Consider the following 27,372-nt stretch of genomic DNA (forward strand, 5'->3'; position numbering starts at 1 on the left):
CCACCAACCCATCACACCATGCCCACTAACCACCTCCCTCAGTGCTACATCCACACAATTCTTGAACAGCTCCAAGGACAGTGACTCCACCACCCCCCTGGGCAGCCCGTGCCACAGAACACCCATGCACATAAGAGCAAAATACAGAGCAAATAAGGCCCAGCACCCAGAGCCTTTAAGTGAATGCTGACTCCTGAGTTGCCAGCAGTCCTGATCAAAGCATCATCCTTCATTTGCAATACCTTCTACTTATTTTCTTTGCCTTTAAAATCACTAAGTGACATCAGCTATTTCACAATCGGCTTGGGCTGTATGAAACAGAGAGAAGTCTATCTTTTAACACTAAGGATGTATTTAGCACTCTGTAATTAACACCAAAGTGGTAATCACTAATTTTCAGATAAAATTAACTGCGGTTCATTGGGAAAAATTATGCATTCTGTTGAATATATAATTATATCTATTCTAAAGCAATCACTGCTGATATTTACATATTGAGGAACGGTTGCTGAAAATGTGACCTACTTGGTGTAAGAAACAGTTTTGATTTTGAAGAGTATCTATTCCATATGCTATTGTACGTGGTAGTTAATTTCCAGGGGAGGACATCTACATGCTGGCTAAACTACCAAACCACTTCTCACTTTCCATCTTTCCTTTTCCCTCTTTTTTTTTTCCCCAGACTACACAGGGCCAACGATCTGAACCATTTTGCTCAGCGTTTTGCTTTATGAACTTTCCAAGCAGCTCTGTGTAGCGAGCACTGAGAAGGGGCTTTGGTAGCAGCAGTCGGAGTCTAAAGCAGATCAACTTCACATAAAAGGTACAAATGACACAGGAGAGCGTGAGTCATTCTCCTTAATCTACACCGAGATGCTGAGTTCAAAGCACGGAAAGGTCACTGCTTCATTGCACGCAGATGACAGTATGAAGGGATCCAACTGTCATCTTATTTCTCTTTAACATCCATGGCTTCTGTAGTGAGCAGGAGATCACATGGGAGAGAAGGGCCCCAGCAGGCCTTGGCTGCGTAGGGATTCTCAGGAGCTCAGGACCGAGAGGAGTGCCAAACCCATGGAGGAAGGCCACTGAGAACACAGAGAACTAAAATCGGATGTTAGCACTTCTGCTTCCCTTAAACCCAAAATACACTGGTGTTAGCATTAAAAGGGAGGCTGGCTCATAAGCCCCCGGTTTTACGTGGTTTTGGAGATTTGCAGCGGTTTTGTAAAATCAAGCAAAAGAGAGGCTCCCTGTATACTCCAACCCTCTTCAAATTGGAAATGACTGCTGCCCATTGGCACCGCTGGTGCTGTAGTCAGAAGAAATATTCATGAGTAACCACTGAGCCTGCTGTTAGCAAACACAGAAACGTTTGCGGTTTGTTACCCAAGCTATGGAAAAGGTTTCAAGCACCCAGCATAGGCAATAAATTACATCAATCAATGCAGAATTGCAACCTTCACCTTCTTTTTTACAGATCCAGCTTGCAACGGCACCAGGTCCTGCTGTTACCCCTTGGTGCCCGGAGTGCAGGATCAGCCTGACTTCCAGCATAACTTCCCACAGAAGAATTGTTTGGTCACCAGGACTTGCTGAGAAGCTGCACACCTCTGCCTGTCTCTCCTCTCCTTTAGGCCCTGGATAGAAGTGTGAAGGTGTGGAGCACAGTCCGTGTGACCAGTAGCTATTTCTGCAGGCATCACAGTTCTGATGTGCTGTCCTGCAGAAGCTCCAGCCAAGTGTTCCTGCCCCTGTGGTCCTGCCTTCCTGGCCTCGCTGAGTACTGTCCCTTCATTTAGGTTGAGGAGCTGCAAGCCCTGACCCCAGCCCCGTACACCGCTCTGCCCGCCAGACTTGGGATCTGCAAGTGGAAATCCCCACTGACTGCAGAGCCGTGGCCAATATTTGGACAGCTGCTCTCTGCTGTGCTCTGGAGCAAAAATGAGCAGCAGCCCTGGGGATGGCTCATCAAGGAGAGCAGGCCTCTCTCCTTAGCACATCTTATAGGAATGCTTCTTCCCCCATGCTTTGCAGCAAGCCCACATACTCAGCAGCTGGCACTGACTGTGTTGGTCGGCTTCTGGGATGCAAGATGGCCCTTGGCTTTCTGCAGGGTAGGGGTGCCCATGACCACAAGCACAGCCAGAACCAGAATCAGCTGCTCCTGATACTAAACTGAACACAGCAGGGTGCTGTTACCACTTGCCCTCAGCTCCTTCTAGATTTTGTCCCTGCAGGTGTGCAAGAAATGTGTGCATGTGGCACTGAGGGACATAGTGGGCATGGTGGGGATGAATTGGTGGCTGGACTAGGTGATCTTACATGCATTTTCCAACCTTAATGATTCAATGACTTCAGTGCTATTTAGTGCAACTCAGCGTCATTTCCATAGTGATCTTCTTATTCTAGGCTGCGTAGCTCATCTGCTTTAGATCCCAAGAAGACTGGGAACAGCTTGTCAGTGACAAGCTTGGGTATGATATTTTCCTCTCTCAGTAAAATGGCTTACTGGGTTCTGCTGGGAGAAGAGTTCAAAGTTTTGTGGAGACATTCAGTATCTAAAGAAGGGTTGTAAGAAAGAAGGGGACAGACTCTTTAGTAGAGTCTGTTGTGATAGGACAAGGGAAAATGGTTCCAAACTAAAGGAGGGAAGGTTTAGATTGGACATAAGGAAAAGCCTTTTGAAGGTTTAGATTGGACATAAGGAAAAGCCTTTTTTTTTTTTTACAATAAGGGTTGTAAGGCACCGGGTGCTTATTCACCAGATTAACCAGATCACAGACTCACAGAATCATTAAGGTTAGAAAAGGCCACTAAGATCACCTAGTCCAACCACCAACCCATCACACCATGCCCACTAACCACGTCCCTCAGTGCCACATCCACACAGCTCCTGAACACCTCCAGGGATGGTGACCCCACCACCTCCCTGTGCAGCCTGTGCCACTGTCTCACTGCTCCTTACGAGAAGAAATGTTTCCTAATATCCAACCTGAATCTCCCCTGAATTTAATGGTGGAATGCGGTGGAAGCCAAACCCAGAACATCAGCACGGCTGGGAGCAGCTCTGACTTTGCTGCTCTGCCACACACCTGTTGGCATGGGGCAGACCTGGGCGACACGACGACTTCTGCCTCCATCGCATCTGACCGTGGAAGGGTTCCATGCGCCCGCACACACCTTCAACCCACCCCGTTGGTTCTTGGGGCTGCCCTCCCATTTCCCCGAGAGGAACTAAGACCCCGCTCGTGCGGCCGGAGAGCGATCGTAGCAGCACTGCCCGGCGCTGTCGCGGGGCGGCGCTCCGCCTCCCTGCCCCGGGCCGAGCCGCGCCGAGCCGGGCCGGGCCCCCGGGCTGTGCGGGCGGGGCCGTCTCCGCCCCTCCGGCCGCGCCGCAGCCGCCCGAGGCGAGCGAAGCCCAGCAGTGTGTGCGAGCTGCGGCCGCTGCTCTTCGCCGCGCCTCCCGCCCAGCCCAGCCCAGCCCGGCTCTGCCCAGCCCGGCACAGCCCAGCCCGGCACGGCGAACCCCCGCTTGCTCCCCGCAGCGCCCCGCACGGCTCGGGAGACCGGAGCCAGCCATGGGTAAGCGAGCCGGGCTGGAGGAGGGGGCAGGTGCGGGGGGCTCGCCGGCCTCGGCGCTCTTGGGGTCCTGGGAAGCGGTGCCGTCCCCGGCTCAGCCCCGCGTGGAGGGGGAGAAGCTCGGGGTCGGGCGGAGGTTTGGAGGCTCCTTCGGGCGTGCGGGAGGGGCTGAGTGCGGGCGCTGCAGCCCGCCCGGCCGTCCCCGGTCTCCCCCCGAGCGGCAGCGCACGGAATGAATCGGACCGCGGGGAAGTTGGGCGGGCGGGAAGCGCCGCGGTGCCCGCGCGGTGCTCAGCGCGTCCCTGTGTGTAACAGCGCGCCTCTGTGGCGCTGCCTCCGGTTTTAATTAAGAGGGGAGGAATAAAAGAGAATTTAATTGCCCAGCCAAGGGAAACTGACAGAATTCCTACGGTTGCTACTTAGTTAAATTAATTCGCATCACCTCATTCCTTACTTTCGAACTGCTTATTAACCGGTTTGGGCTCTGGCTCCTGAGGCACTGTGGCCCCGTTAGTGAGCTCTGCCGAAGTTTCCAACACCCTTTAGATGTGTGTTACGGCACCGATTCTTCTGTATGTATGATCTGTATGTACTGACGAGCTTGGGTTTTGTGTGTGCGTTCCCACAGTCACTTCTTAGACCGTTTCCACTGTGTAAACTTCTGAAATTGATATTAAACGAAGCTGTGAAGTTACGGCCGCTCCCGCATCTGTTGGCCTTTTCTTAACGTAGGCTTTTGCTTTGCGGCTGTGGGTCGGTGTCAGAGGGATCTCAGGATGGGGATGGGAGGGGAGGAGAGGGGAAGAAAAGTTTTTGAGGAAAGAGGAGCCTTTGCTGGATCACAGCGTCTTATACGAGGTGTGAGAGTATGTATTTTGTTAGACAGCTTTGTCTGTGCGGATAACGCCCCATAAGTGGCTCAGGGTTCAAAACCAAAAAGCTGCTCCAGGTCTTCAAAGGTGGCTCGTCTTGAAGAAGCCAATCTGTATCATCGTGCTGATGTCTCAGAAGAACCCCAGCACAGCCTCACGAGTCGTGGGCCTTAGGTGTGTGGGCCTTAGGTGTGCAGGCAGTGTACAGGTTGTGTCCCAATGGGTGTGCTGTCCTTCACGGACCGGCTGAGAAAAGAGGACTGGAAAGAAGGAAGCACGTATTGAACCCCTTGCTGGTGACAGTGGCCCAAAGTTCTATGCCTGGCCGCTTCTTGGCTTAGCAGCACTGAGCCCATGGGTGGCTGTGCTGTGACCCACTGGGTGCGGGGACATCCTCGGATGGGATGCTGCAAACAGAGCTCGCAGCAATAGAGCCTTTGTAGCAGCGATCTGGTCCATGGTGAATGCAGTGCGTTGTTGGGGTGTTGCGTAACAGCCTCACCACGGCCGGGGCTGTGGGACCGGGGCTGGTGTGCGGCCTCCCGACCCAATCACGAGGATGTGTTTGGCTGTTCCTCATTAGGACCCTTTGAATTGTCCTTACTCGTGCAAAACTTTTGTGTTAGGCTGGCCTGCCATGACTGATTTCTTTTCCTTTTTGGAACTGCTGCCATGGAATGCATTGGGCTATTGGCTCACTCAGTGCTTTGGAAAGTTGGGCTTGTGGTTACCGACATTTGTGGCTCACACTGACTCTAGGGTTGTCATCACTAACCACCACGGTGCTTTGTGCATCCTGTGCTCCGAGACCCGCCTTGATATTGCAGTGCCTCACCTGGGAGGTGTGGGCGATGTTTTACATAATGAGCAAAAACTGCAAAACAGCTTTGTTCTAAAACCTTGAAGAGCAGTACATGAATGACTGTGATCCCATAGTTTTATAGCTTTTCTTCTTTCTTCTCCACCAAACTGCTGCAAACAGGGGTGGAGCGATGCCTGCCCCGTGTGGCTTGTCTCCTGTCTCCCCTTGGATGCTGTGCCCATGACTGCTCTGTGGCAGCCACCAGCCTGTGGGGTCCCAGGGCTCCAGCAGCATGGAGTGATGCTCCCCTATCCCAGCAATATCCCGTGCCCCATGTGGACCATTCCTGTCAACTTCAGGAGCAGCTTACATGCTCTTTCCACGCGTGGAACCAAGTCCTCACCTTGCTGTAAAGTGTCTTCACAGGAGGTTCAGATATTCCACAAGCTAGGCTTTCTTATTATAAACAACTGGGGGGCAAATCCTGAGAGAAAATCAGCCCTCATTCTTTCTGTCAGCTATTCACTTTGTCCAAGCAGGAGCTGCAGTCTTTTGTGTGTTCCGGTAATAGTAAAATCTGATTAGTGTCGGTCATTAAGGGTGGCTAGATTTCAATTGCAAGGTCTTGTAGTCCGTATTCTATTAAATCTTGCACCTCTTAAATATGTTTAACTGGAAGAGTGTAAAATTTTATACTGCCATCCTTTCCCTGTCTCCACGGGACCCGTTTCAGGCTATTGAAAAGTGCTTAAATTTGCCTTCTTGATGTAAACTTTCCTGTCTGAGGAGGAGATGGAGAAGAAAACATTGTGCATTTCAGCTGTTTCCCAGTGTCCTAAATAATTCGAGGTTTCACCCTCTGTATGGGTTCTCTCTTGCTCTCTTTCTAAGCGCATGGTTCAGTGATACAGGACTGCTGTCCCCTCCGTGAATGATGATACATCAGATGGATCTGGAAACGTTACATTGCCAAAATGCACTCCTGGTTAGGGATTTCACCCCCTGGAGAGCTGAGCAGTGGGAGTGCTTTGATTATCCATTGCCTTCAGTGTATCTCTTGACCTTCAACCAGCCCAAACCTATGTGTCACATCCAGTGTTTAAAGCACTTAAAGCATTGCATTATTTCTCTCCAGCCAGGTATCTTTTCTCAGGTTGACTCCTGTGCTTTTCTGCCAGTAGTTGTGATGTTGCAAGCATCATTTTTTTATATGGTATTTGTTCAGGACTGTTGCTACCAGAGTCATTACTCTCAAAACCAAGAATTAGCCCTAAATGTATTTTGGACTAAGGTAAAATGAATTGAAAATGAACACAGAGAAGCTCTGTTCTCAGTATGCCTTGCACCCATTGTGCTTGATGTCATGGCAGACTTCCCTGTTCTCTGGAGTCTGGGAGCGATGAGAGCTGGAGCAGGTGTGCTTGGCTTTGAGTTGTGGCAAGCAAGTCTGAGGAGAGGGAATACTGTCTCTGACAGCCAGGGGCAACTGAGATGTTGTAACAAACGCACGGGTCACAGCTGAGCCTGCTGTGCTCTGTGTTGATCCAGAAGCTTGCACTGGGAAGACTGCAACATAAATATCCAGAGAGGGTGAAGGACAACCCAAAGAGCCATGGAATGGTATGGTGGCATCATCCAGGTTGTGGGCAACGTAGTGGGCCTGGAGGGAGATGACCCCAGGCGGCAGTGCTTGGAGTGGATCCCAGTCTCCTGGACCTCCCCTTGCCTTTCTTCTGCAATTAGATGTGAGCCTGACCACAGGTGGGGCGGCCTTGGCTAAGCTGTGCCCATCAGCATGTCCCATTACCATTCCATGTAAGCACAGCAAAAAGCAGCGGGTATGAGGGGAGGTTGACCGCTCATTGTAACAGCTCACACTGTGCACACTGCTTAGTGCTCACTGCTCTGCTGCTTTCTATTGCCATGCTGTTCTAGTGCTTCGGCCGTCTACTTCTCCACAGTTACTTGTCTCTTGGGTTTTAGGCTCAAAAGTTTGCACTAGAGTTGTGGCTTGGGAAACATTTACAGAGAACTTTGAGAATTCAGGATCTTTTGTTCTCTTTTTTTTTTTTTTGAGCTGTTTGTCTAGCAGCAATTTCAAAATGTGAATGGAGCTTATGTTTCATTAACAGAAAGATGTGCTTGAAACGGAGCCATGCTTCGATGATGCTTCGCTGTGTGCCATTTGTGTGTGTTTGTTTTCCTCTTTGATCCTTGAATGCGCATGGTGCTTGGAAACTTTAGCCTGCAGGAATATGTAAAGAGAGTGACTTTCAGGAATGTGTTTTTGCTTTGTATTTGTTGGGTGTTTGTTTTTTGTTTTTTTTTTTTTGGCCTGGGGTGGAAGAATTTCAACAAGGACTATGATTCACAGGTAGTGGGGACGTGGATGGTGAAGAAAAATGAGCTTCTTGAAGGTACAAACTGATTTGGATATCCAGTTTAAGATGCAGCTCTTATAATTTTATGTGGTGGGTTTTTTTGTTGTTGTTTGTTGGTTTGTTTTAGTGTTTGAATGAGAGCATAGGAAAAGTCATTGCCTTTCTGCTGCTGGTTTGGGCGCTGCCGGTTAGGGAGCACACCTGGTGTTAAGAGTACGACTGGTCTGGTGTCCAGGGAGATGTGTGAAACAGAGTAAATGATGGGAGTGCGGCCAGAGGAGGATTACGTTTTGAGTAGCATGCTGGTTTTCTTCATATTGGAAACATACATTTGAGCTTATCAGTGTTTGCTGGGCTGGAGCTGTGGAGCCCGCTGCTGATGGCTAATCGAGGAAGAATCTGCCTTCCTCATCCTGCCAGCAAGTGGGAGCTAACTTGAGCTCTCCAATATATTTTTCACTGTACCTTGTAATGTATATTTTTGTCAGCTTGCACTCTAGAAAATTCTTTGAGGCTTCTAATCCTAAGATACTGGGAGTGTGCACAAGATGAACTGCAGTGCAAGTGGGAACAAAGCTGCCAAGGGAGGCCTGGTGGTCTTTAAATTTGGCTTGTTTTCAAGAGATTTTGCGCTGAGATTTTAAATTCTCTAGGTTTATGCGTGTTTTGCTTTCTAGTGCACCACAGTTATTTTTTTTGGTGGACTAAAAGCTTGATGTGAGCCAGGAGTGTGCGCTTCAGGCCTGGGAGTCCAACTGCATCCTGGGTTCTGTCATAAGAAGGGTGGCGGCTGTGAGAGGGAGGGAATTGTCCCCCTTCGCTCTGCCTTTGTGAGGCTCCACCTGGAGTACTGCGTCCAGGCCTGAGGCCTCCAGCACCAGAAGGATGCAGAGCTGTAGGAGCGGGTCCAGAGGAGGCCGTGAAGATGATCAGAGGGCTGGAACACCTCTCCTGTGAAGAAAGGTTGAGGGAACTGGGCTTGCTGAACCTGGAGAAGAGAAGGATCTGGGGAGACTTCAGTGTGGTCTTCCAGCAATTGAAGAGGGCTTATAAGCAGGAGGGAGACTACAGGCAGATAGTGAAAGGACAAGGGGAAATGCCTTTAAACTAAAAGAGGGGAGATTTTGGTTAGGTGTTAGGAGGAAATTCTTTACTCTGAGGGTGGTAAGAGCTGTGGTGCCCCGTCCCTGGGGGCGCTCAAGGCCAGGTTGGATGGGGCCCTGGGCAGCCTGAGCTGGTGGGGGGCAGCCCTGCCCACAGCAGGGGATGGGGCTGGGTGGGCTTTGAGGTCCCTTCCAACCCACAGATTCCGTGATTCTATGATTTTGCAACTGAAGGCAGTGCTTTGTTCAAGTTGTCTTTTTACAGCTGTTTAAATCCTAGGTTCTAGGAACTTCACTTGGGATTTGCTGCAGGAAAGTCCTGAACACATCATGCCTACAAATACCATGCAAGTATGAACTAGAACAACAGCCTGGATCTTCAGTGCTTTATATTAAAAGGCCATGAGTTTCCTTTTTTTTTCCTGTTTTTTTTTTTTAAGTACTTTTCAGAGACTTCAGTTGATTGCTGTTTACACATAGACTAATGCTTATATTGCCCAAACTGCGTTGACATAAATGTCATGCTCTTCCCCAAACCAAAGTGTAAGGAGTGTTCTTGTATTTGCTAGTAACACAGCTGAAAATAAGTTTACCACATAGAGCTTCCCTCGTGGGAAATCAAATGGTTTTCTTGAGCTGCTTAGGCATGCATTACAAAAAGAAGCCAAAACTTGGGGAGTAAGAGCTGACTGGTGGGAGTACGTGAAGCCGAGAGCTCATGGTGCAGGCGCAGGGAGCTGTTCCAGCACATCTGTCAAGAGCCCACGATTTGCAAGGTGGCCCAAAAAACAACGCTTCCTATAACATCTGCTCCGGCCCTGTGACGGGGGCTGGTGCAAAAGCCAGGACTCTGGAAATCTCTGAGATATTTCTCATACCACGCCAGGGGAATATAACAAAACCCATTGCGTAATCTGTTATTGCCTGCTCTCCAGCCAATGAAGTTACTAGGTGCTAAAGCTGATAAATGTTCCATTAAACCAGAATTTGATGTAAGCAGGTACAACGAGAGGGCTTTGCTATACTTGACTGATTTGGCCAGAGCTACCCATTCCAGACTGAAATTAAAATGGCAATTTCTCATGCACAGTAATTGTATGATGAAAATCCCACGTTTCAGCTAGCGTCTAGGAACGTTAATGACTTAGCATGAAAAATAGCCGGTAAGTAATTTTGTTTTTATAGCCTGTTATTTTTAGTTCCCCCTTTAAATTATTTTTAAACAGTTTCAAAAATACCTGTTTTTCTCCTCCGACTTGAGCTATAGAAAGCCTATGATAGATATTTTGTCTTTAACTTGCTCCTCAAATTCTGCTGCGAGGTTTTTTGGTCCTATCTGCCACGAATGTGCTTGTAACACCACATTTGAGAAGTCATGGTGATCTACCACATATTGGATTCCTCTTATTCCTCTAAGAGAGGCAGAAAAGAATCGGGAAGCAGAAAAGTCACTTGGAAGTGCTAATAATGTAGAGCAGCCGTGACAGACTGAAGGTATCTATTTGAGGAGTGGGTGGAAATAAAAGAAAGCACGAATGAGGTAGCAGCTTTCATCAAGAGTGGAATGATTTTAGCTTCAAATAGTCCGTAGATTTCATTAAAATGACTTTTTTTTTTTCCTTGTGAAACTTTATTTCTGGATTTTCGGGGGCTTCCCATGCCAGTTGTCTTGCGAACAGTCACATGTGTTCCCTGTTACAGTCAGCTCCCTGGCGTGGGTTAGGCTGTTTCTCATAGAGAGGAGGAAGCATTGGACCTCATGGCCAAGCCTCATCCTTCCCTCCCGATTTGCTTCTCTTCTGAGATTTGTATGCAGGGTGTATGTCTGTGGGTAAGCTGTTCGCAGTCCCTACTATCCCTGCTTTTTTTTATAGGTACTCTTAAATGCTCCTTTGCTAGAGACCACTGTTTATTTCCCCTTCTGGCTCATACTGATCCCGTAGTTACAATCTGAGTGAGCGTACTCCCTTGCGTAGTAATTCCACGGTTTTGTTTTCCTCATTGTTTTTCCTCACATAGTGGCAGATTATATCTGGTCTGCCTCCTCCTGCCTTTTGGACCATTTTGTGTCGACACTCGATCTTCCATTGAATGCTCTCTCAGCGGACTGATGGCCAAGGCTCTTGCTGTGTTCGCACACGCCTGCCACGAGCAGTAGGTGAGAGCTGCTGTGGCACAGGCAGGCGATGCGTTTGGCACGTGCAGACGTGCTTTCTGTGGACGACATCTCCCTGTGATAGCTGCTAGCTGTCATCTGCTTCAGAGCGTGCGGCGTACCCCTGTTGGAGAAAGAAAACAGTGGGAAGATTGGGAGAAACAGTTCTAAAATAAACAGAATGTCAGAAGATGCTCTCTTAAATCAAAATGAAGGGATTTCCTGGAGGGCCATTGAGGGCCTGTGTTTCTTTTGCCACAGTAACTGGAGGGCATGGTACACATGGAATATTTAGTGTGGTTGCCAAGGCTAATGGGGATGCCCCAGCTGTTGTTAAAGCCTAGTGTATAAATATGTTAATTACCGTATGCTGAGTCTTTTCTGTTGTTATAAGAACATGCAAAGAAAAGAAATGAGGAAAGTGCTATCCCATTCACAGTCAGCAGTGCCTGTTTCTTCCTCTGACAAAAGGTTTTTGGTTGACAGAACTTTTTTTTTTGATACTTTATTAGTTGATCTCAGGTAAGATTGCTGTTTCTTGTGCGTAGAAGGACCCTCCACATTAATGGAAGTCAACTTCCTGAAGTCTGCCTCACTTCTTAGAAAGAATTCTGCTCAAATGAATTTGAGAATTGGGAATATTCCTCTTATTTCAACATAGCAGAAAACAGGGGAGTTGGACGAGTTGACCTTTAAGGGTTCCTCCCAAAAAATCCGAAGAATTCTATGATTCCATGATTTCACAATTTAACTGAGGGATGAGAATGGAAATTAAACCCCGAGTTTCTGTTTTTGAAAGAAACAACCAACAACCAAATAAATAAATAATAATAATGAAAAAGACCACCCAGCAGCTGCTTGGAAATGTATTATCTCTGCTCCTTTTCGCTCTGGTGTGCTAAATGAGTTCCTGTGCAGAACTCCTTGGGGCCTCCTACCATGGGCTTCATAAGGACATGCAGGAGGGGAGAAGTCATTAGCAGCCACCATGTGAAATCCTGAACTGTTCCTTCCTCTGGTATAATGCAGGCTTGGAAATTCAGAAAATGCAATGATGCCTGCTTAAGTTCTCATCTACTGTCATCCTCATGAAAATATTTGATCCTTAACTCTTTGTTGTTTTTTTTTTTTAGGGAAGAGGATGGTAAGAATAGTAGGAGGAAAGCATGCCTTTTTGCTTTCATCAGGAAAAGTGTGACTGCTGTGCCCACTTTCCACATGGTCAGTAGTCTGCCTTCTTCTGTACGTGTGAAATGTCCCTTCTGTTAGGGCATGTACCTTGTAAATGAAGTGTTTTCTGTTGCCTTGCTCAGAAAATATGTCAAGCTTTTCACTGCATATGTTTCATTGCTTCAGCACTTGTGCTTAGCATTTGCATCAGACTGTTATATCTTTCTGGAGAGTCTTCTTCTCAGTCAAGTTTAAGCATAGGAGAAAAATGATTGCCTTTATTTTCCACGTTGGTAATATTTTCTTGGCAGTATCACCTAGGAAAACTTTCTGACATCACAGCAGTATCCCAAGTCTGAATTGATCCTAACTGCTACATGGAGTCTGAGGATGTTCAGGATTTGGCTCATGAGCTCTCACGTGACTTCTGTAGTCATAAGTGAACTTCCATCAGAGTCCTTCCTCTTCTGGTGGAAGCCGAAGCTGTGATGCTTACAGCCTTCAGGCAGGACAGCTGCTGTGTACCTCTGTCTGTCCTACAGAGGACAGCTGGGGGGAGCACCCTGCTGACAGCAGCTTGCATTCCAGGGCACGCAGGACATGCTGTGCTGGTGCTTCCTGCCAGGAGATGCTGGCAATTAATTTTAAATCCTTCCCCTAGGTCATCAAGGCTTTTAAGGAGCTTTTGCTCTTATTATCTTCAATACCTCCTTTCTTCCTTGACCGTGACCTGCCAAGACAGCTGTGTTTCTCTTAAGCACTGAAGTTAATGATATACAGAACATGAAGGATGAGAGGAGAGCAGGATTACAGCCATCTTTAGCTAGGCACCCACTGCTGGCATCCCTGGTGTGGGTGATCCGGGGCTCTTGGGGCTCAACAATATATAAGGCATATTGAGCACCTGGGGTTTGGAGGATGGTCCATCTATATATCCTTTCTGGATTGAGTGTGAAGTAAGGCTAGATTTTCTTCTCCTAGTGTCTGCTTTATGTCCATTATTGCCCAGATGCAATGAAAGGGGCTTTTTTCAGACCCAGCAGTAGCACTAGATAAAGCGATCCTCCTTGAGTTTGTGTATACTCTTGACATACCCTGCACTTATGATAAGCCCTATGAGGAGGTGGCTTTGCATTGAAGTCAATCACAACAACCGTATACCCAGTGGGGCAGCAGTTACTCAGTGTGGATGTCTGGTGCTGCTCTGCCTAGGCTGCATAACTTCTTTCCTATTATGGTTGATACAATAATGCTAAACTTCCCTCTGTTCAAGGGGAGGTTTTACCACCGCCCTTTCTCTCCCTCATAGCTGTGGCGACTGTCAATGTTAGATCAGGACTGCAGAACCTGGAGATGATTTAAGTAAGCGTGTGGCACTACATACTAATTAATTCAGGTCATGATGCTCACAGAATCAGCACAGCAGCTTCCTGCCTTCTAAGTGATTGCTGCATTTCTGCTGTGAACCCCTTTGGCTTATGCCCAGAAAGAGCTGTACAGTAATTAAAATTAACCTGAAACGGATTTAGAAGAGCCTGGTTTGAATTAGGGCATGGTCATTGACTCTAGCAGTATTTTACTTGGTGAAATCTTTCCCTTCCCTTCAGTAGTATCCCCTAGGTAGCACCTGTTAGCACCTGACTGAGGCCAATCGTCTCTGTAGAGACAGCAGGGGCCTGGCCAACCTGTACCACGCACCATGGTGGGATGCTGTCAGGGCAGTGGTACAAGCTGCTGGGCTCACTGATGGCTGCCACTGCCTCGTGGGAGCCGAACTCTAAAGAGATAGGGCCGTGGGTGCAGAAAATGAGGTGTGAAAGGGAACGCTATGGTGTGTCATCTGGAATGCTTAGATAACAAAATAGGACTTGTAGGAGTTATCGCATTAAAGTTCTTAGGGCTTTGAGGAAGTTGCTTTCTGTATACATATGTAGGATCTTCAGGAAAAAGCGAGAGAATGAGATAGTTTTAATCTCAAACCGTGGAAGCCTGAACATGAGTTTTCATCAGAAAACTGCACTAAAGCTTTTGAAAAAGAAGTGTCTTAGGGCAGATTATCTTGTTGTTAGGCCGCAACTAGCAAGGTGTGTCAGCATCCATCATGCTGAAGCTGTACTGTGTGTTTTCCAAAGCATTCTTCTGGCAGGTCCTACTGAAAGCTGCTGAAGTGGTTTTTCAAATTCATCTCCAGGACAGTGGCCCAGCTGCCCCAACGGCCCTGTCTTGTGCTATGCCCTCCATAGGTGTGCCATCTGGCGTTGGATCAGGTAGTCGTCTTTTTCCACCACTGTTTGTTTTCACAGTCTCTTCAGTGAAATGATACCGGTCCTTAGTTTCAAGACTCGTATTGTATATTCCCCCATTTTGGAAGCTATTGGAAGTGAAAGCAAATGTGTGAGCTGTACGTAGATGGTGTGGTTTAGACCAAACTGCTATTGTTTTGGTTTTTTTTTGTTGTTGTTGCTTTGTTTGGTTTGGTTGTTTTGTTTTGTGTTTTTTTTTTTTTCCTAACTTATTTTAGAGGTCGCTAAGTGTAATTTTCTTCAGTCCTGTGAAATGATGGAGTGTTGATAATCACTAAGCATGCCTGTCCTTCCTCCCTTTTCAAGAGTAGGCTTTGTGGAAGATACCGTTAGCCTCTACTACCCAAGAGATGTTTCACACTCTTTAGAGAGGGTCTCCCCTCTTGTCTGCTTGCTTTCTAGCTGGAGGCTGATTAGCATCCTTCCGGAGGGCTGTGGGTGTATTGTTCTTAGGCACCACAAAATCTTCAGTGTCTGTTCTAGCTCCTATCCAGCCATTGTCTGTTGTAGTCCTTGAATGCTCAAAAAGTCACAAGACCCGCTATTATTTTGGAGACTTCTGTTTACTGTTTGGTTTCTGACCACTTAGTGGCTGGCACTTATTTTAAGTTTTCCCTCATCCATGTGGGTTTTTTTGGTTGTTGTTGTTGTTCTGATCTTGAAAAGTTGCAGTTCTTCCTGCTTGCTTTAGGTCTTCAGGCCAGCGTTAGGCCTCCGTGACAGCACTGTAAGAGATTTAGCAGTTTTTTTGCAATTTTCCTGTGCTTCTTCCCTGCCTTTTCCCTTTAGGGAAATGAGAAATTGCTGTAAAATGATTGCTGGCGTTTGAGCAATGCAATAGGTCTATCCAATACTTCCACGCATTCCCTGTTCAGTCACTAAAGGGGCTCCATTAGTTGCTACGTCCTTGTTACAAACGTTTAATCTAAAACCAATAAATTTGAGGGTGGGGGAAACAGGGCGTTTCACAATAACGCTGTTAAGGAAATCCTTGTAAAACTGACGTAAGCGTCATATATTTCTGCTCTGCAAGCTCTGCATTTTTCAGTCAGACTTTGCCATAGCAGAGTAGTTAGGAAGCAGTGGTTAGTGGGTCAGATAGGCCCAAGGGGCTGAACTGGGTCCTGTTAGCCAAAAGCTAGTGCTTGTTAATCAACGCTGCGCTCTGCGTACGAGCACTGTTTTCCTTCCTAAAAGCCACAACAACGTGGCTTGCCATAGTGATGTGATTGAGCTGTATGGTGGTGATAGATTGATGGTTGAGCTAGATGATCTTAGTGGTCTTTCCAACCTTAATGATTCTATGATAAAAATGTGTGTTTGACTGGACCGTGCATGGCATCTGTCCAATCCTGGAACCATGTGGGGATCTCTACCCTCACCACCCACCACCGAGGCCTGCTTCCAGCAGCTCCCAGTGCAGGCCTACCCACTCCCTTTGGAAGGAGTGGAGAGTTTCCTTTCCTTTCTCCTGCAGTCTTTTTAAGACAAGGTGTAAGGCTCCAGGAAGGCCCTGTGCCTAAAATTAGACATGCAATTAATTTACAGTGCTGGGAAATAATTGCATAGATCTCTTTTTCCTTCGTACAGCTTCTGTAGGTGTTATACTCCTTGGCATTAAGGAATTGTATTTTCAAATCTTACTGCTGCCACCTGCTCAGCCCCTAGTAAATGTAATTAACGTGATGGCAGAAACGCTGGAGGCTGTAGATTCTCAACACTAAACGGCTTACATACTGTCTACTGTAGGCAGTGTGTTAATTGGGCTGTTCTGATATGTTTCAATTTGCCTTGATATAGGTCTGTCTTCTTTTTTTTTTCTTCTTTTTTTCTTTTTTTTTTCTTTTTTCTTTTTTTTCTTTTTTCTTTCTTTTCTTTTCTTTTTTTTTCTTTTCTTTTTTTTTTTTTTTCTTTTTACAATAAGTTCCATGCAGGCAAATTTCATTTAAGGAAAAAAAGCAGAAGTCCATTTCAGTAAAAGAGCCTCAGTGGATATCAGACGCAGGCATCTTTAATTTGAAGATTATTCAACTGAACTTCTTCCAGTTAACACGAGTAGTTTATTCAACTCTTTATCTAAAGCAGGCTAAGTCAATGGTGTATTTAAAGGTAGAAAGTAACCATTTACTAGATACTTATTGATGGCTGCCCTAAAGGAGCCCAAGATAAAAAAAATTGGCAGTTTTTTCTTTATAAGCTCTGAAGCAGTTGAGTGCAGGCACTGTCTTCTATCAGAAATAGGAGGACCCAGAGCCAGGTGATGTTGCCTCAGTGTTTCAGAGAACAGGAGAGTTAACTTGGTTTTGCTTTGTTTTATGTGAAGAGCTTAAAAAATTAAAGCATTAATTGTTTTTAGAGAGTCGACTTCTACAAAATGTTTCTTTAGTGGGTAACGCTCTCCTGAAAGTCCCAAATACAAGTACTTTTAAAAGTAACAGTGGTAGCTCTGGGGAAGGTACCTTGGCTCTGAAGATCTCAAACTGATCGTCTTTCCATCATGTTCCGTGCTGACCTCTTCCTTCCCCAATTACATGGCAAGCTGCAGCGAGAGGCAATAAGTACAAATATGAAAAGTAGGCTAAAAAGTGAAACCAAATACTTTTTTATTTCAATAACTAATTCTCACATTGTGTCTCGGTGTACAATTTGATGGTGGCACAGGCTTGCTGATAGAAAGTTTTATCCCAGTTCAGAAGTGTAGTAATGTGTGAGTTTGTCCCTAGACACACCAAGAAGGAGCCTCATGTACTACTTGACTGTAGCACGTGTAGTAGGCTGACCCCATAGGAGACTGGGGTCTGTATGTGCGTGCTTGTGTTAAAAAGAAACTTAGGAAAACACATGTGCATAGTATGTAGGATTTTACTGATATGGCACTTTGCAGCAGTGTTACTATTACCATTCCAAATACTTGTTTTAACAGATAGGAAGTTGTATTATGCATCGGAATGGGGGAAAATGGATCAGGATGGTTCATAAAGCATGGCTTGCAGTATTTTCAGTTTGGCTGCCACAGTCCATTAGAGACCAAGTGAAATATTTCCATAGCTTTATCTTTCAGGTAAGCAAGTATAGAAATACGTACTACTATAATCAAAAGCTTCTGTACGTTATCAGATAGGAAGATCTACAAATTATATTTCATGCTACAAACACTATCTCGGAAAATGTGACTGAAGATCACTCCCATGGCAGGAGATAGCTCTCATGGAAATGATGTAACACTGCAACTTAGATACAAACAGGTAAGCTTATGTGTAGAAATGACACACGAAAGCACAATGACGGGCTTCTAACAATTTGAGCTAGGAAGAGGATAACATGCACAGAAGCTTTAAAGTGGAACTTTTTTTTTCCAGAGCAACATTAAACTTTCTATTTGCAATGCTCTTATTACCACTGTTTTCCATTTAGCAATCAAATTCACTCTAATAAGTAAAGATTTGTTCTGGGGTGTGATCTGTGATATAAATGATATTCTTCCATAGTTGCAAGTATAATTGCAAGGATATACGGTTTCATGGTTGCAAAATACATTAAACTTGCTTATGCTTAATTGAAAACAGTGCTTCTCCCAGATGATGAGTTGTTCCGAGGTGATAAATTGATCCCTGGGACTGCAGGGGAATATGGAGGCAGTGCTTTTCTGACTTGCGTTTTTCTGTCTTCCATGGAAATCCAAGGAAAACCCCAAATGCCTGTTAATTTTTCAGTAATGAAGTGCTAACAAGTGCTTTAACTGCAGCCTTCCTAGGTGATTTGTCTTAGTAGGAAGCTCCCCTTACACGTGCACTTAGCAGTATGAAGTCATGCTTTCATACATAATTTCAAAACTGCGCTATACTGTGAATAAAGTTGCATCTCTAAAATGCTGAGCCTCCTGTAGGTGCAGGTGAACAAAAGCCTACATCTAACAGCTAGGTGGCAGAAACTGTGCCTTTTTAAAACAAAGAGATGCTGTAAACACAGCAGCGTTGCTTTACACTGACTGCCGAGTTTCTTTAGAAGAAGGATTTTTTTTTTAGATATGAAACCTGTCCTTTGAGAAAAGAGGAGTAAGCAACTTTCTTTTGCCCCATCCCTGGAGGCATTCAGGGCCAGGCTGGATGTGGCTCTGGGCAGCCTGGTCTAGTGGTTGGCAACCCTGCCCAAGGCAAGGGGGTTGAAACTGGATAATCTTTGAGGTCCTTTTCAACCCAGGTTATTCTACAATTCTTCTATTTTCTTGGAGACATATTTTTGCTGTGTACTTAACAAATGCTATGGCTGGCGAGGAAATCCTCTAACCAGGGTTGATGACTGCGATTCCATGTAGCTGATTGAGTCCTTTGTTGGGCACTGCTCTCCTGCAGAGGTGCTATGTTGTTGTGGTGCTCTGCTTAAAATCCTCTGGCCTTCCAGCCCTTTCTTTCTGGTATTTACTGATATCTGCTGCAGTTTGGATAGGAAGGCAGAGAAGGCTTAAGCTCTCCTCTGCACGTGTCTCTATAATTCAAGATAAGATCCATCACCAGAGCTGGCCACTACTGGACCTGCACATTAAGGCGGTTAGGGTGAAACCGTTGCTTTCATTTGAAAGTAAAGGGCTCATGGTGCACTCTTCAATCGCCGTCCTAATGATGATGCAGAGAAACTCATATGCTCTAATTAAAGGAAGTGTTAGAAAACAGCAAGAACAGTTTATGGGAAACGGTTGCTCACTCCTGCTGGGTGTTTCTTCTGCATAACACATTGGGTCAGAAGCTCATGAAAGGACTAACTCTGCTCAGCCTCCCGTCATTGCAGCGGATTCTTTAGTCTGAGTGAGCAGTCTGCAAGCAACTCGTGCTGCGTCAGCGACATAAAAAGTACTTCTGAATACACCGTCTTATCAAAGTTACACAACTTGATTTGTTTTAAGAAGAGTGCGGTGGGGTTATTGAAGAAGGAGTGGGTTGTTTTGTGTGATAGGTTGGGAAAGAAATGCTTTGTTGCAGAACAGTGTTTTAAAAAGTGCTTGAGAAGGTAGAACTTAATGTCCTCCTAAAAAAAAAAAGGGGGGGGGGGGGGGGAGAAAGCAACCAATAAACTATTCACAGCAGCTCTCTTAATTCATGAATTACCAAAAAATTACTCTGGTGACCAACTCAGTGGGAATTTGGAACATAAGAGTGTTTGTTAAAATGTTTAAACTTAACTATATATAAGACTGAGTAGGACAGTGTTATTTGTTAGAGTCAGAAGACAACACGTAAGGTTTCCCAGCAGCTAAAATTTTGAAGAGCGGGGCGTCCTAAAACACAATGGAAGAGGTAAGTGGATCTTGAGTTTATTGATAGTGGAACAGAAATCATGTATAGCAGGTGAAGAGCTTGAAGGGTTACTGTAAAACCCTTTCAGTTAGTCTTGCTTTTTAATACAAATTCTGTGTGTTTTAGCCAGAGGTAACGTTGTGCTTTTGACCACAGAAAGTGCAGTCTAATGAAAACGTTCTTGAGAATTTCCCAAGTGCATTTTTACAGGAACAAGCATATTGAGTTGGCAGAATACGAAGCAATTCATTAAGGCAGTATGTCGTAGTGGCAAATGTCCTGTGATTTACATAAACTTTTAATCATATCTGTACCCGTTTTTTGATTTTTGTGGCTTTGAGCAAATGGGTTGAATTCCTCTGGCTCAGTTCTGTTTAGTTTGCTCGTGTATTCAGAATACTTAAAGGGTCTCTGTTGTCTTAGAATGCTGTGGTGCCTGAATGGAAGGTGATGCTGAAGAGGTTTCTCTGTGGAAAAAATATGACTTAGTGTTGCAGGCTTAATTCGTGTTTGTTCTTGGTATTTTAAGTTACTGTGTGTATCCAAACGCTCACAAAACATAGTGTCTGAAAAGGCTCATAAATCCTCTCCCTTTAGCATCTCCAATTGCAACCATAAACCGAAAGTTGGAAGAGGAAGCAGGCTGTGGCTGAGGAAAGAGCTTGGCACATTATCTTTTCTGTCTGTCTTTCCATGTAAGTTTGTCTAAATATTAAACTTCGTAGTTTTTTCATCATTTAAAAAAGCAAAAAAGAAAAAAAAAAAGAAAACACACCACAAAAACCAACCCTTTGGGGAGCGAAAGCTAACAAAACCCAAACTCGTGTTAATGTTTCAGATTCATCTGGTGTTTCATGTGCTTCATCTGAAGAAGAAATATGTCCTGGCTGCAACCCAGCCCATTATTGCTTTCTGTAATTACATGGGTTGGCTGAGTTGCACCTTAATCTAAGTGATGGAGGGACCTCTGCCTCTGTTACGTGACTGAGAAAGATCTGGCTGGCAGTGTTTAGGGTTTGGGGAAGACTAATTGTATTTCCTAGAGTATATGTGCTATAGGGTCTTAAATGGAGAAGCTCTTCGACCTTCCTTGGCCCTGAGACATGCAATCCCTTCTTGCTTTGCCTACACATTGTTGAAAATGAATTCTTCCTTGCGCTCTGCAAGTGAAGTTAGCTGTGCCCTGTTCGTGGTAATTCAAGTGACAGCAGGGTCTCCACATCTGGAATGGGGAAGAGGAACATCTGCTGTAACCCATCACGAGGTGCTAATCCCTTTGCAGCTGGGGGCTCCGGGAACTCTGCAGAAGGGGAGAGGGGGCGGACAGTGCAAGAGCAAGGGGATGGCAGTAGAGATGGGAAAGGCTGTACATGGGAAAAGTGGGAAGTCGTGGGAAAGTAAGCACTTCTTGCATGTGAGTCAAAAAGGAAAAGGGGAAGCATAATCGGATCTAAGTTTTGGACCAAATCAGTGCAGTATTGATAGGTCAACATGCACGTATAGCTTAATGTATTTTTACTTTGTACGTCAGTATATGCATTATCTGTTGTGTATATAATGCTAAACAAAGCATAAATCATCTGGAATTTAAAGTTCTATTGTGCTCATTTCACAATTTAGTATTTGCTCCCATTGCTTATTTTCTTAGGAGTTGTTTAATATCTGTTTGCCCATATCAGGCTATGTGGCAAACTGTGGGAGAGAAGGTTTGCGTGACTGTTACTTCTTAAGATTTTAAGAACAAGTAATCTCTCTTTCTCTTCCTTCTCATTTCATGACATAATCTCAATCTTAGCCTCAGGGCAGCTGAACTATGTATATGAGGAGTTTCTCACCTGAGTAGCCTCTTCTCTAGCCACAGGTAATGATTGTTTCATGAAAACCTAAGAGGTAATCACAGAATTGTAGGGGAGGTCATTGAGTCCCACACCCTGCTAATGCAGGTTCCCTACAGCAGGTTGCACAGGAAGGCATCCAGGGGGGTCCTGAATATCTCCAGAGGAGACTCCACCGCCTCTCTGGGCAGCCTGTTCCAGGGCTCTGTCACTCTCACAGTAAAGAAGTGAGTCCGGGCGAAAAGAGTTTGTCAATATCTTATATTTTTCAAGGACAGAATGTTTTCAGGCCAGATCCTGATATCCTTTGTTAATGAATGGTTTTCACTGCAGCAAGGTCCAAGTCCAAACACTGAATGCAGCAGATCTGATAAAAGCAGCAGAGTGTGACCCCATTTTGGCTCTTACTGCGACCACAGTGAACTTCAATGATGTTTTCTCATGATGTTTGAGAGGTAATCCTGTTTTTTTGCTGCTTGATTTATTTCTAACAAGGCTGGAGGCCTATGAATATGGCATTTTCTGGAATGAAGCATGCATTTGGAGCAGGGGGGAGTGTCAAGCTGGTTTTTGTCCTTTTGTTTTTAACCCTTCTTCCATAGAAGACACAGTGTCCTACGAACAGAACAATGCTATATTCCATTTTAGCATAGAATCACAAGCGGGATCTTTGGAATTAAATCTGGCGGGTTGCCTGGATATGTTCAGTTTTTAACAAGTACCGCTTTGTGCATCAGCACCCTACGCTTCCTCCCTCCCTCCCCCCCCGACTCTGTAACTGAAGAGAGGAGGAGAAACAAAAAAACACAAAAACAAAAACCAAAACAGAATAAAAGCATCTGTTAGAGCAAAATAAAAAATAAAATAAAAGGGGGAAGAAAGAAGGGTTGAAAAGAGGAGAAAAGATTTATTCCAGAACAGCTGTCAAATTTGTCAAAGGGTCTGGACATGATTTTCAACTTAGTCACACCCCTGAGTGTCCGATTACGTGTGGTTAAATCTCTTTTTTGCTTCCCTCCTTCAATTATGCCCAGTGTAGGTGGAATGCTACTTTTAAGGAGACTGTGTCTCAGTTTGCAGCAGGATGTTTGGGTGCTCATTTACCACAGGTTTGAACCTCTGCATGAGTGTGTGAATATTTGTCACTGCCTGACTCTTCCTTCTTTTGTGTGTGTGTGTGAGCTCAAGTGGAGACGTGCCGCAGTGAAAGAAGATGGATCATTATTGAGCATGGTAGCTAAGGAAAGCTTTGACATACTTTAAGGTGCACCTTATGGCTGTTTTTTATTAGACGTTAATGATTGCCCTGCTTTTTTCTTTCTTTTTTTTTAAATTTGTCAAAGGATTAATGGGAGCGTCACACCGGGAGGATTATTTTCCTTTAAACAGAGATCAGTGAGAATGCATCTTCTGGCCTGAAAGCAGTAACCTGTGAAGGAAAGTGCCGCCCTACTGTTGGTTAAGACTGTCATATTGAGGAGTCAGCAGGCAGAGATCTCCTGGCCACCCTCTTTGTGGATAGGTCAAACTGTGATTGATTGTGAATCACCATTAAGGTGCAGTGGCTCATCTGAAAAGTGTTCCATCTGCTACACGTCATGCGGGACATTGTTTCAGTCTATCTACAGAGCAAGAGCTCTGATATAGATGGAGGTAGAGTCCTACAATTAACTCTCTTGCAGTGGCTGCACCCGGTACTGCATTCCTAAGAGAAAGCATTGTGAATAAGTGTGCAGATAAGCTAATGCTTTAATAAGAGAGGCAAATCCAGAGAAGCCCCCGTGCTCTCTCCAGCTGTGCCCTGCTGGTAGCAGCTTGAGTCACTCCACAAAGCTGGAAAATGAGAGGGGGAAAAGCTGGAGGGAATTACTGTAATTCTCCTGAACTGCAGGCAAAACTATTTTGCAGTGGAAATGTATCAGAGAAGAGGATAAGCCCAAACACTTTAAGTGTAAAGCATGAAGGGAAATCCATAGTGAAGTAAATGGATGTAGCAGATTGCATGCGTTTCTGCATTTGTGTTTTATTTTTGATCTTCACACACTGTGCTTTGGTTCAAATCTCAGAGTAGTCCTGTAGCACATGGTACAGTTTCATCTGAAAGAATTGCAGTCTGAAGCGTGTGCTCTGGGAGGGCATCTACCAAGTTCCCACTATGTGGGGCTACTCAGTTCATGGGCTCAGATTGGGGCTGCTTTGGCCTGACCTTCCCTCCTGTCCTCATAGGGAAAATTGCGTGTTCTGCGGATACTGAGGCCTTGGCAGCAACAAGTGGTATTGCTTTGCAAATTTATTTCTCAGTTGTCTCTCCAGTAACTACTTACAACGTGCTGACTGAGCTATAGATAGCCTTTGGGCTACATTTGCACATGGTTATGTTAGACATGTGATTTGCATCTCTATTTTAAGAAGATGCATAATTTGAGTTTCTTAATTTATTGTAAGGTAATGGATGGATATTTTTAAACAATAAATCAATTCAAAGTCAGACTTGTTTTGAACAAAGAGAACATCCTTTTAATGCATGCCACCACCTTCAGTTTTTGTTAGTTGACTAAACAAAGGTTAAATAATACTTCATGTCAAACTTGCCTTAAAAATTGAAGCATATGTGTAGCTAGTAAGTATAAATAGTGGCATTTGATCACTCTTGAATACACGTGTTGTATTTTAAACCTGCATATGAGCTCCCACATGCTGCCAGCAGTCCACGCTTGGGTTGATGCAAGTCTTGATGAGAAGGAAGCACAGGAGCTGGTGCTTTGCCACCCTTAGCTAAGTCACTGACGTGTTCCTTTCTGCAGGTGGGCTATAGGCACCAGGGCCTGGCCTCACCTCACCTCTCTGTTTTCTGTGGCCATGTTGTGCAGTCTTTAGCACCTCCTCGAGGTCTTCTGTGGGGCCAGTGGGGTTGCATGGCTTGTACTCTAGTGTCTAATGCACTCCATGTGCTGCTTTTAGTAGGACATGCCACAAAAGTCCTGTCATGTTCAGGGGCAGTTCTAGGGAGGACTTCTTGGCCTGAGCCAAGGTGGTGTTTTTTCCAGATCTGAATGACTGGGCAAGTAAATAGACTAGAGTGAGGGAGATGTTGAAACCTGTATTTTACTGCAGTGATTGAAACAAAAAAAGCCATTTCAATAGCCTCTAATTCTGAGTGCTTACCTAGTGACTGCTGCTAATCTGATTTGTCTTTCTTTAAAGCTTGACAGTAGGCATAAACTACTTGTGTATGTGCTATACATAATCATGAAGTTGGTGTATCAATGTAAGCCTCAGTATAGATTTTCAAAGCTCAGAAGCAGGTTTACTTTTGAAGAATACTCAAGGAGGTCTTTCATTTGTGTATTTCTTTCTTTTAAAAGGTACTTTTGTGATTCATTTGTGCCATTCTACCCACTTCTCTCCTGCACCAAGCCCTGATCTGCACCGGTTCTGTGCAACCAAATGGCGAAGCCTTGTGTGGCCATGTCCTACATGAGCAAGTAGTGCAGCTCAATAGGGTGGGGTATGTAGGGTGAAACTGTGGTTAATAAGGTCCTAGTATCCTTGCTGAGCGTGTTTCTGGGGAGCGGAGGGCTGCTTCGTATTCTCTGCCATCAGAGCTTGAAGGCTGAATGTAGATATGTAGTGGGAGTGTATTAAAAGCGCTCCTGGAGCACAAATTCTGTGCTCCGAGACTTATGCTGCAGTGTGGGACCAGGTATGGTGAGGAGAAATTGTGGGGAGATATGTCAGAAGTGCTGTTAGGATTAGAACTGCAATACTGATTTTGAGGGTTCTGTTGAATAGGTGCACCCAGCTGTTCGGTCTCTGTGTTTTTGGTAGAAGATGGTAGTCTTTTTGCCTGCGCAACTTAGCATTAGTGTTCCCTGCATATTGAAGGTACTCCTGCCATTTTCCCCAGCGTTTTTTGTTTTATGGGGGTCTTTTTGTTGTTGTTTTGTTTGGTTTTTTAGCCACAGTGCATACTTTGGTTATAATTCAGATGATGTTGCCTGTCAGTGCTAAACTGCAGTGTTGCCTTTGTCAAAACTTGGCTGCAGCTGTTTGTTCATCAGAGTGGTGTGAATGGTGGCTGATTGTGCACATCTGGTCGTTCTGGAACAGGTTTAGTACATTCCTTTCGGTGTTAGAGTTTAAATTTCAGCTGGAAAGCAGACCAGAGCTAAACTAAATTACTCAGCTTAAGATAAATGCTTTCTTTGTGACTACTTTGTGAAAGTGATTTATGGGAAGGTTCTGCATCCTGGTATGTTTCTTCTCCTTTTTACCCACTTGCCCAGACACTAATGTGTCATTGCATCTGCTTGCTAGATATATATAATCATTACCAAAACTAAAGATACAGACCGTGTAATTAAAACAATAAACCTGGAGTATAAATGCGTGCTACAAAATTGCATACCTTTTGGCAGTGGTAGGAATTGAGAAGAGCAGAAAGTCAGACTTTTGCAGGTAAGTATCAGCAACTTGTGACTTGTGTACTCGAACAATGTTTTTGCAATCTGTTTCTGTACTCTGTGAAATACAGCTACTCCAAAGTAGAAAGAGGGACTTCCACTACCAGGGAGAACCAGGAATTGATTATGGGCAAGCAAAATTAGATTGTTTTCTATAGAGTGGTGTTTGTTATTTAATTAATAAGGCCAACTTCCAGAGGAAATGTGTGTGAAGATGGTTACTAATGTGGCGTGGATCTCAGTGATGCTTAGATTTTGGAAAGCTCAGTTTTCACAACTCATGATAATACACTTACAGTACTCATTTTCCTTTACAATGTCAGATATTTTTGTATTTTTTTCTCAGCATCCAGCAGAGGAGAAATGGATGATGATGCCTTTTCACTACAGTTACATTTTTTTTTACTGCTTAGCTGTTGACGTTGTCATCATTAGTGTCCTTGCATCTTCCATCACCTATGAGTGAAGATCACAAGGCTGGACCTCTTTTACTATTTGAACTCTTTAAATGTAGGGTATCAGAGAACTTCATTTTCCTTTAATAACGATCGATCCATATTAATTTATTTTAAGCCATTTTCAACGGGAGTTAAAATTTATTCTCAGAATTTGAGCAAATAGTTTGACCATTGATAGTTGCCTGTATTGTGGAAATGTATACATGCACACATCTTTTTTTTTGTTGAGATGGAAAATGTCTTTTTAGAGTGTGTTGTCAGACTTTTTTCCTAATTCATTTTGCATTTGGCTGGTTGAGAATGTTTTTTCTCACCTGTCTTCATTTATTTCCTACCTGCCTTATTGCTAGACACAGCTAGTGCAAGCTGTTTACTTGTAATCATCAGTTTGCAGCTTTAGCAGTTCTTGGGACAATGTGCACAAAATAACTGATGTTTCCAGGACCAGTTAAAACTTAATGCAAAACTGTAAGACAGAGAGACAATGGGAAGTGTGTCTGATGTTGACTTGCTACTTGCCACTTCACATGAATTGTCGCACGGTAGTAGTATTGCACATCATTTGGGATGCAGAAGGGGAGCTTGCTGCCATGAATCTGTAGTCTCCTCTAAAACCATCTCCATTTCATTTTGTTTTCTAAAATGGCTTTGAAAAATAGCTCTTTCAGTTCCAGCACAGTGGAAGCCACCAAACCACTTTTGATAGTACCATTTGGAAGATGGACGTTTGAAGTGGAGACAGTGGCACGCTTGCTTAGTGCCCCCATGAGCAAAACTGACCAGGCTATCTATGAAGAAAGCTATCTGTCTCTTATTTATTTATTTATTGCTCATCTATCACTGCAGAGTAATCTATTGGCAAACTTCTTGTTAGTTGTAGAAGTTATTTCTGTTGTGCAAGCAGTTTTCCTCGCGAATGCATTTAGTGTTATATCTTTAGCATTATAAAAGCTTACG

The 27,372-nt window shown here is 44.7% G+C and overlaps 1 protein-coding gene across 7 annotated transcripts in view; it reads left to right on the top strand.

Moving 5' to 3' along the window:
* Positions 1 to 3,403: 3,403 nt before the first annotated feature.
* Positions 3,404 to 27,372, top strand: part of GPM6B (glycoprotein M6B) — a 106,340-nt gene continuing 82,371 nt past the window's right edge. For 4 of the 7 annotated variants that reach the window (NM_001397182.1, NM_001012545.2, NM_001397184.1 and 1 more), the window contains exon 1: positions 3,404 to 3,585. In NM_001397182.1, the coding sequence (NP_001384111.1) occupies positions 3,582 to 3,585 (4 nt within the window). In that variant the 5' untranslated portion in view covers positions 3,404 to 3,581. Of the gene's footprint in view, positions 3,586 to 12,028; positions 12,117 to 22,495; positions 22,604 to 27,372 lie in introns of those variants that run through there. The other 3 variants (XM_046940764.1, NM_001397186.1, XM_046940759.1) reach the window with 2 other exon arrangements.

Source organism: Gallus gallus, chromosome 1, assembly GCF_016699485.2.
Source record: "Gallus gallus isolate bGalGal1 chromosome 1, bGalGal1.mat.broiler.GRCg7b, whole genome shotgun sequence".
Lineage (NCBI taxonomy): Eukaryota > Metazoa > Chordata > Aves > Galliformes > Phasianidae > Gallus > Gallus gallus.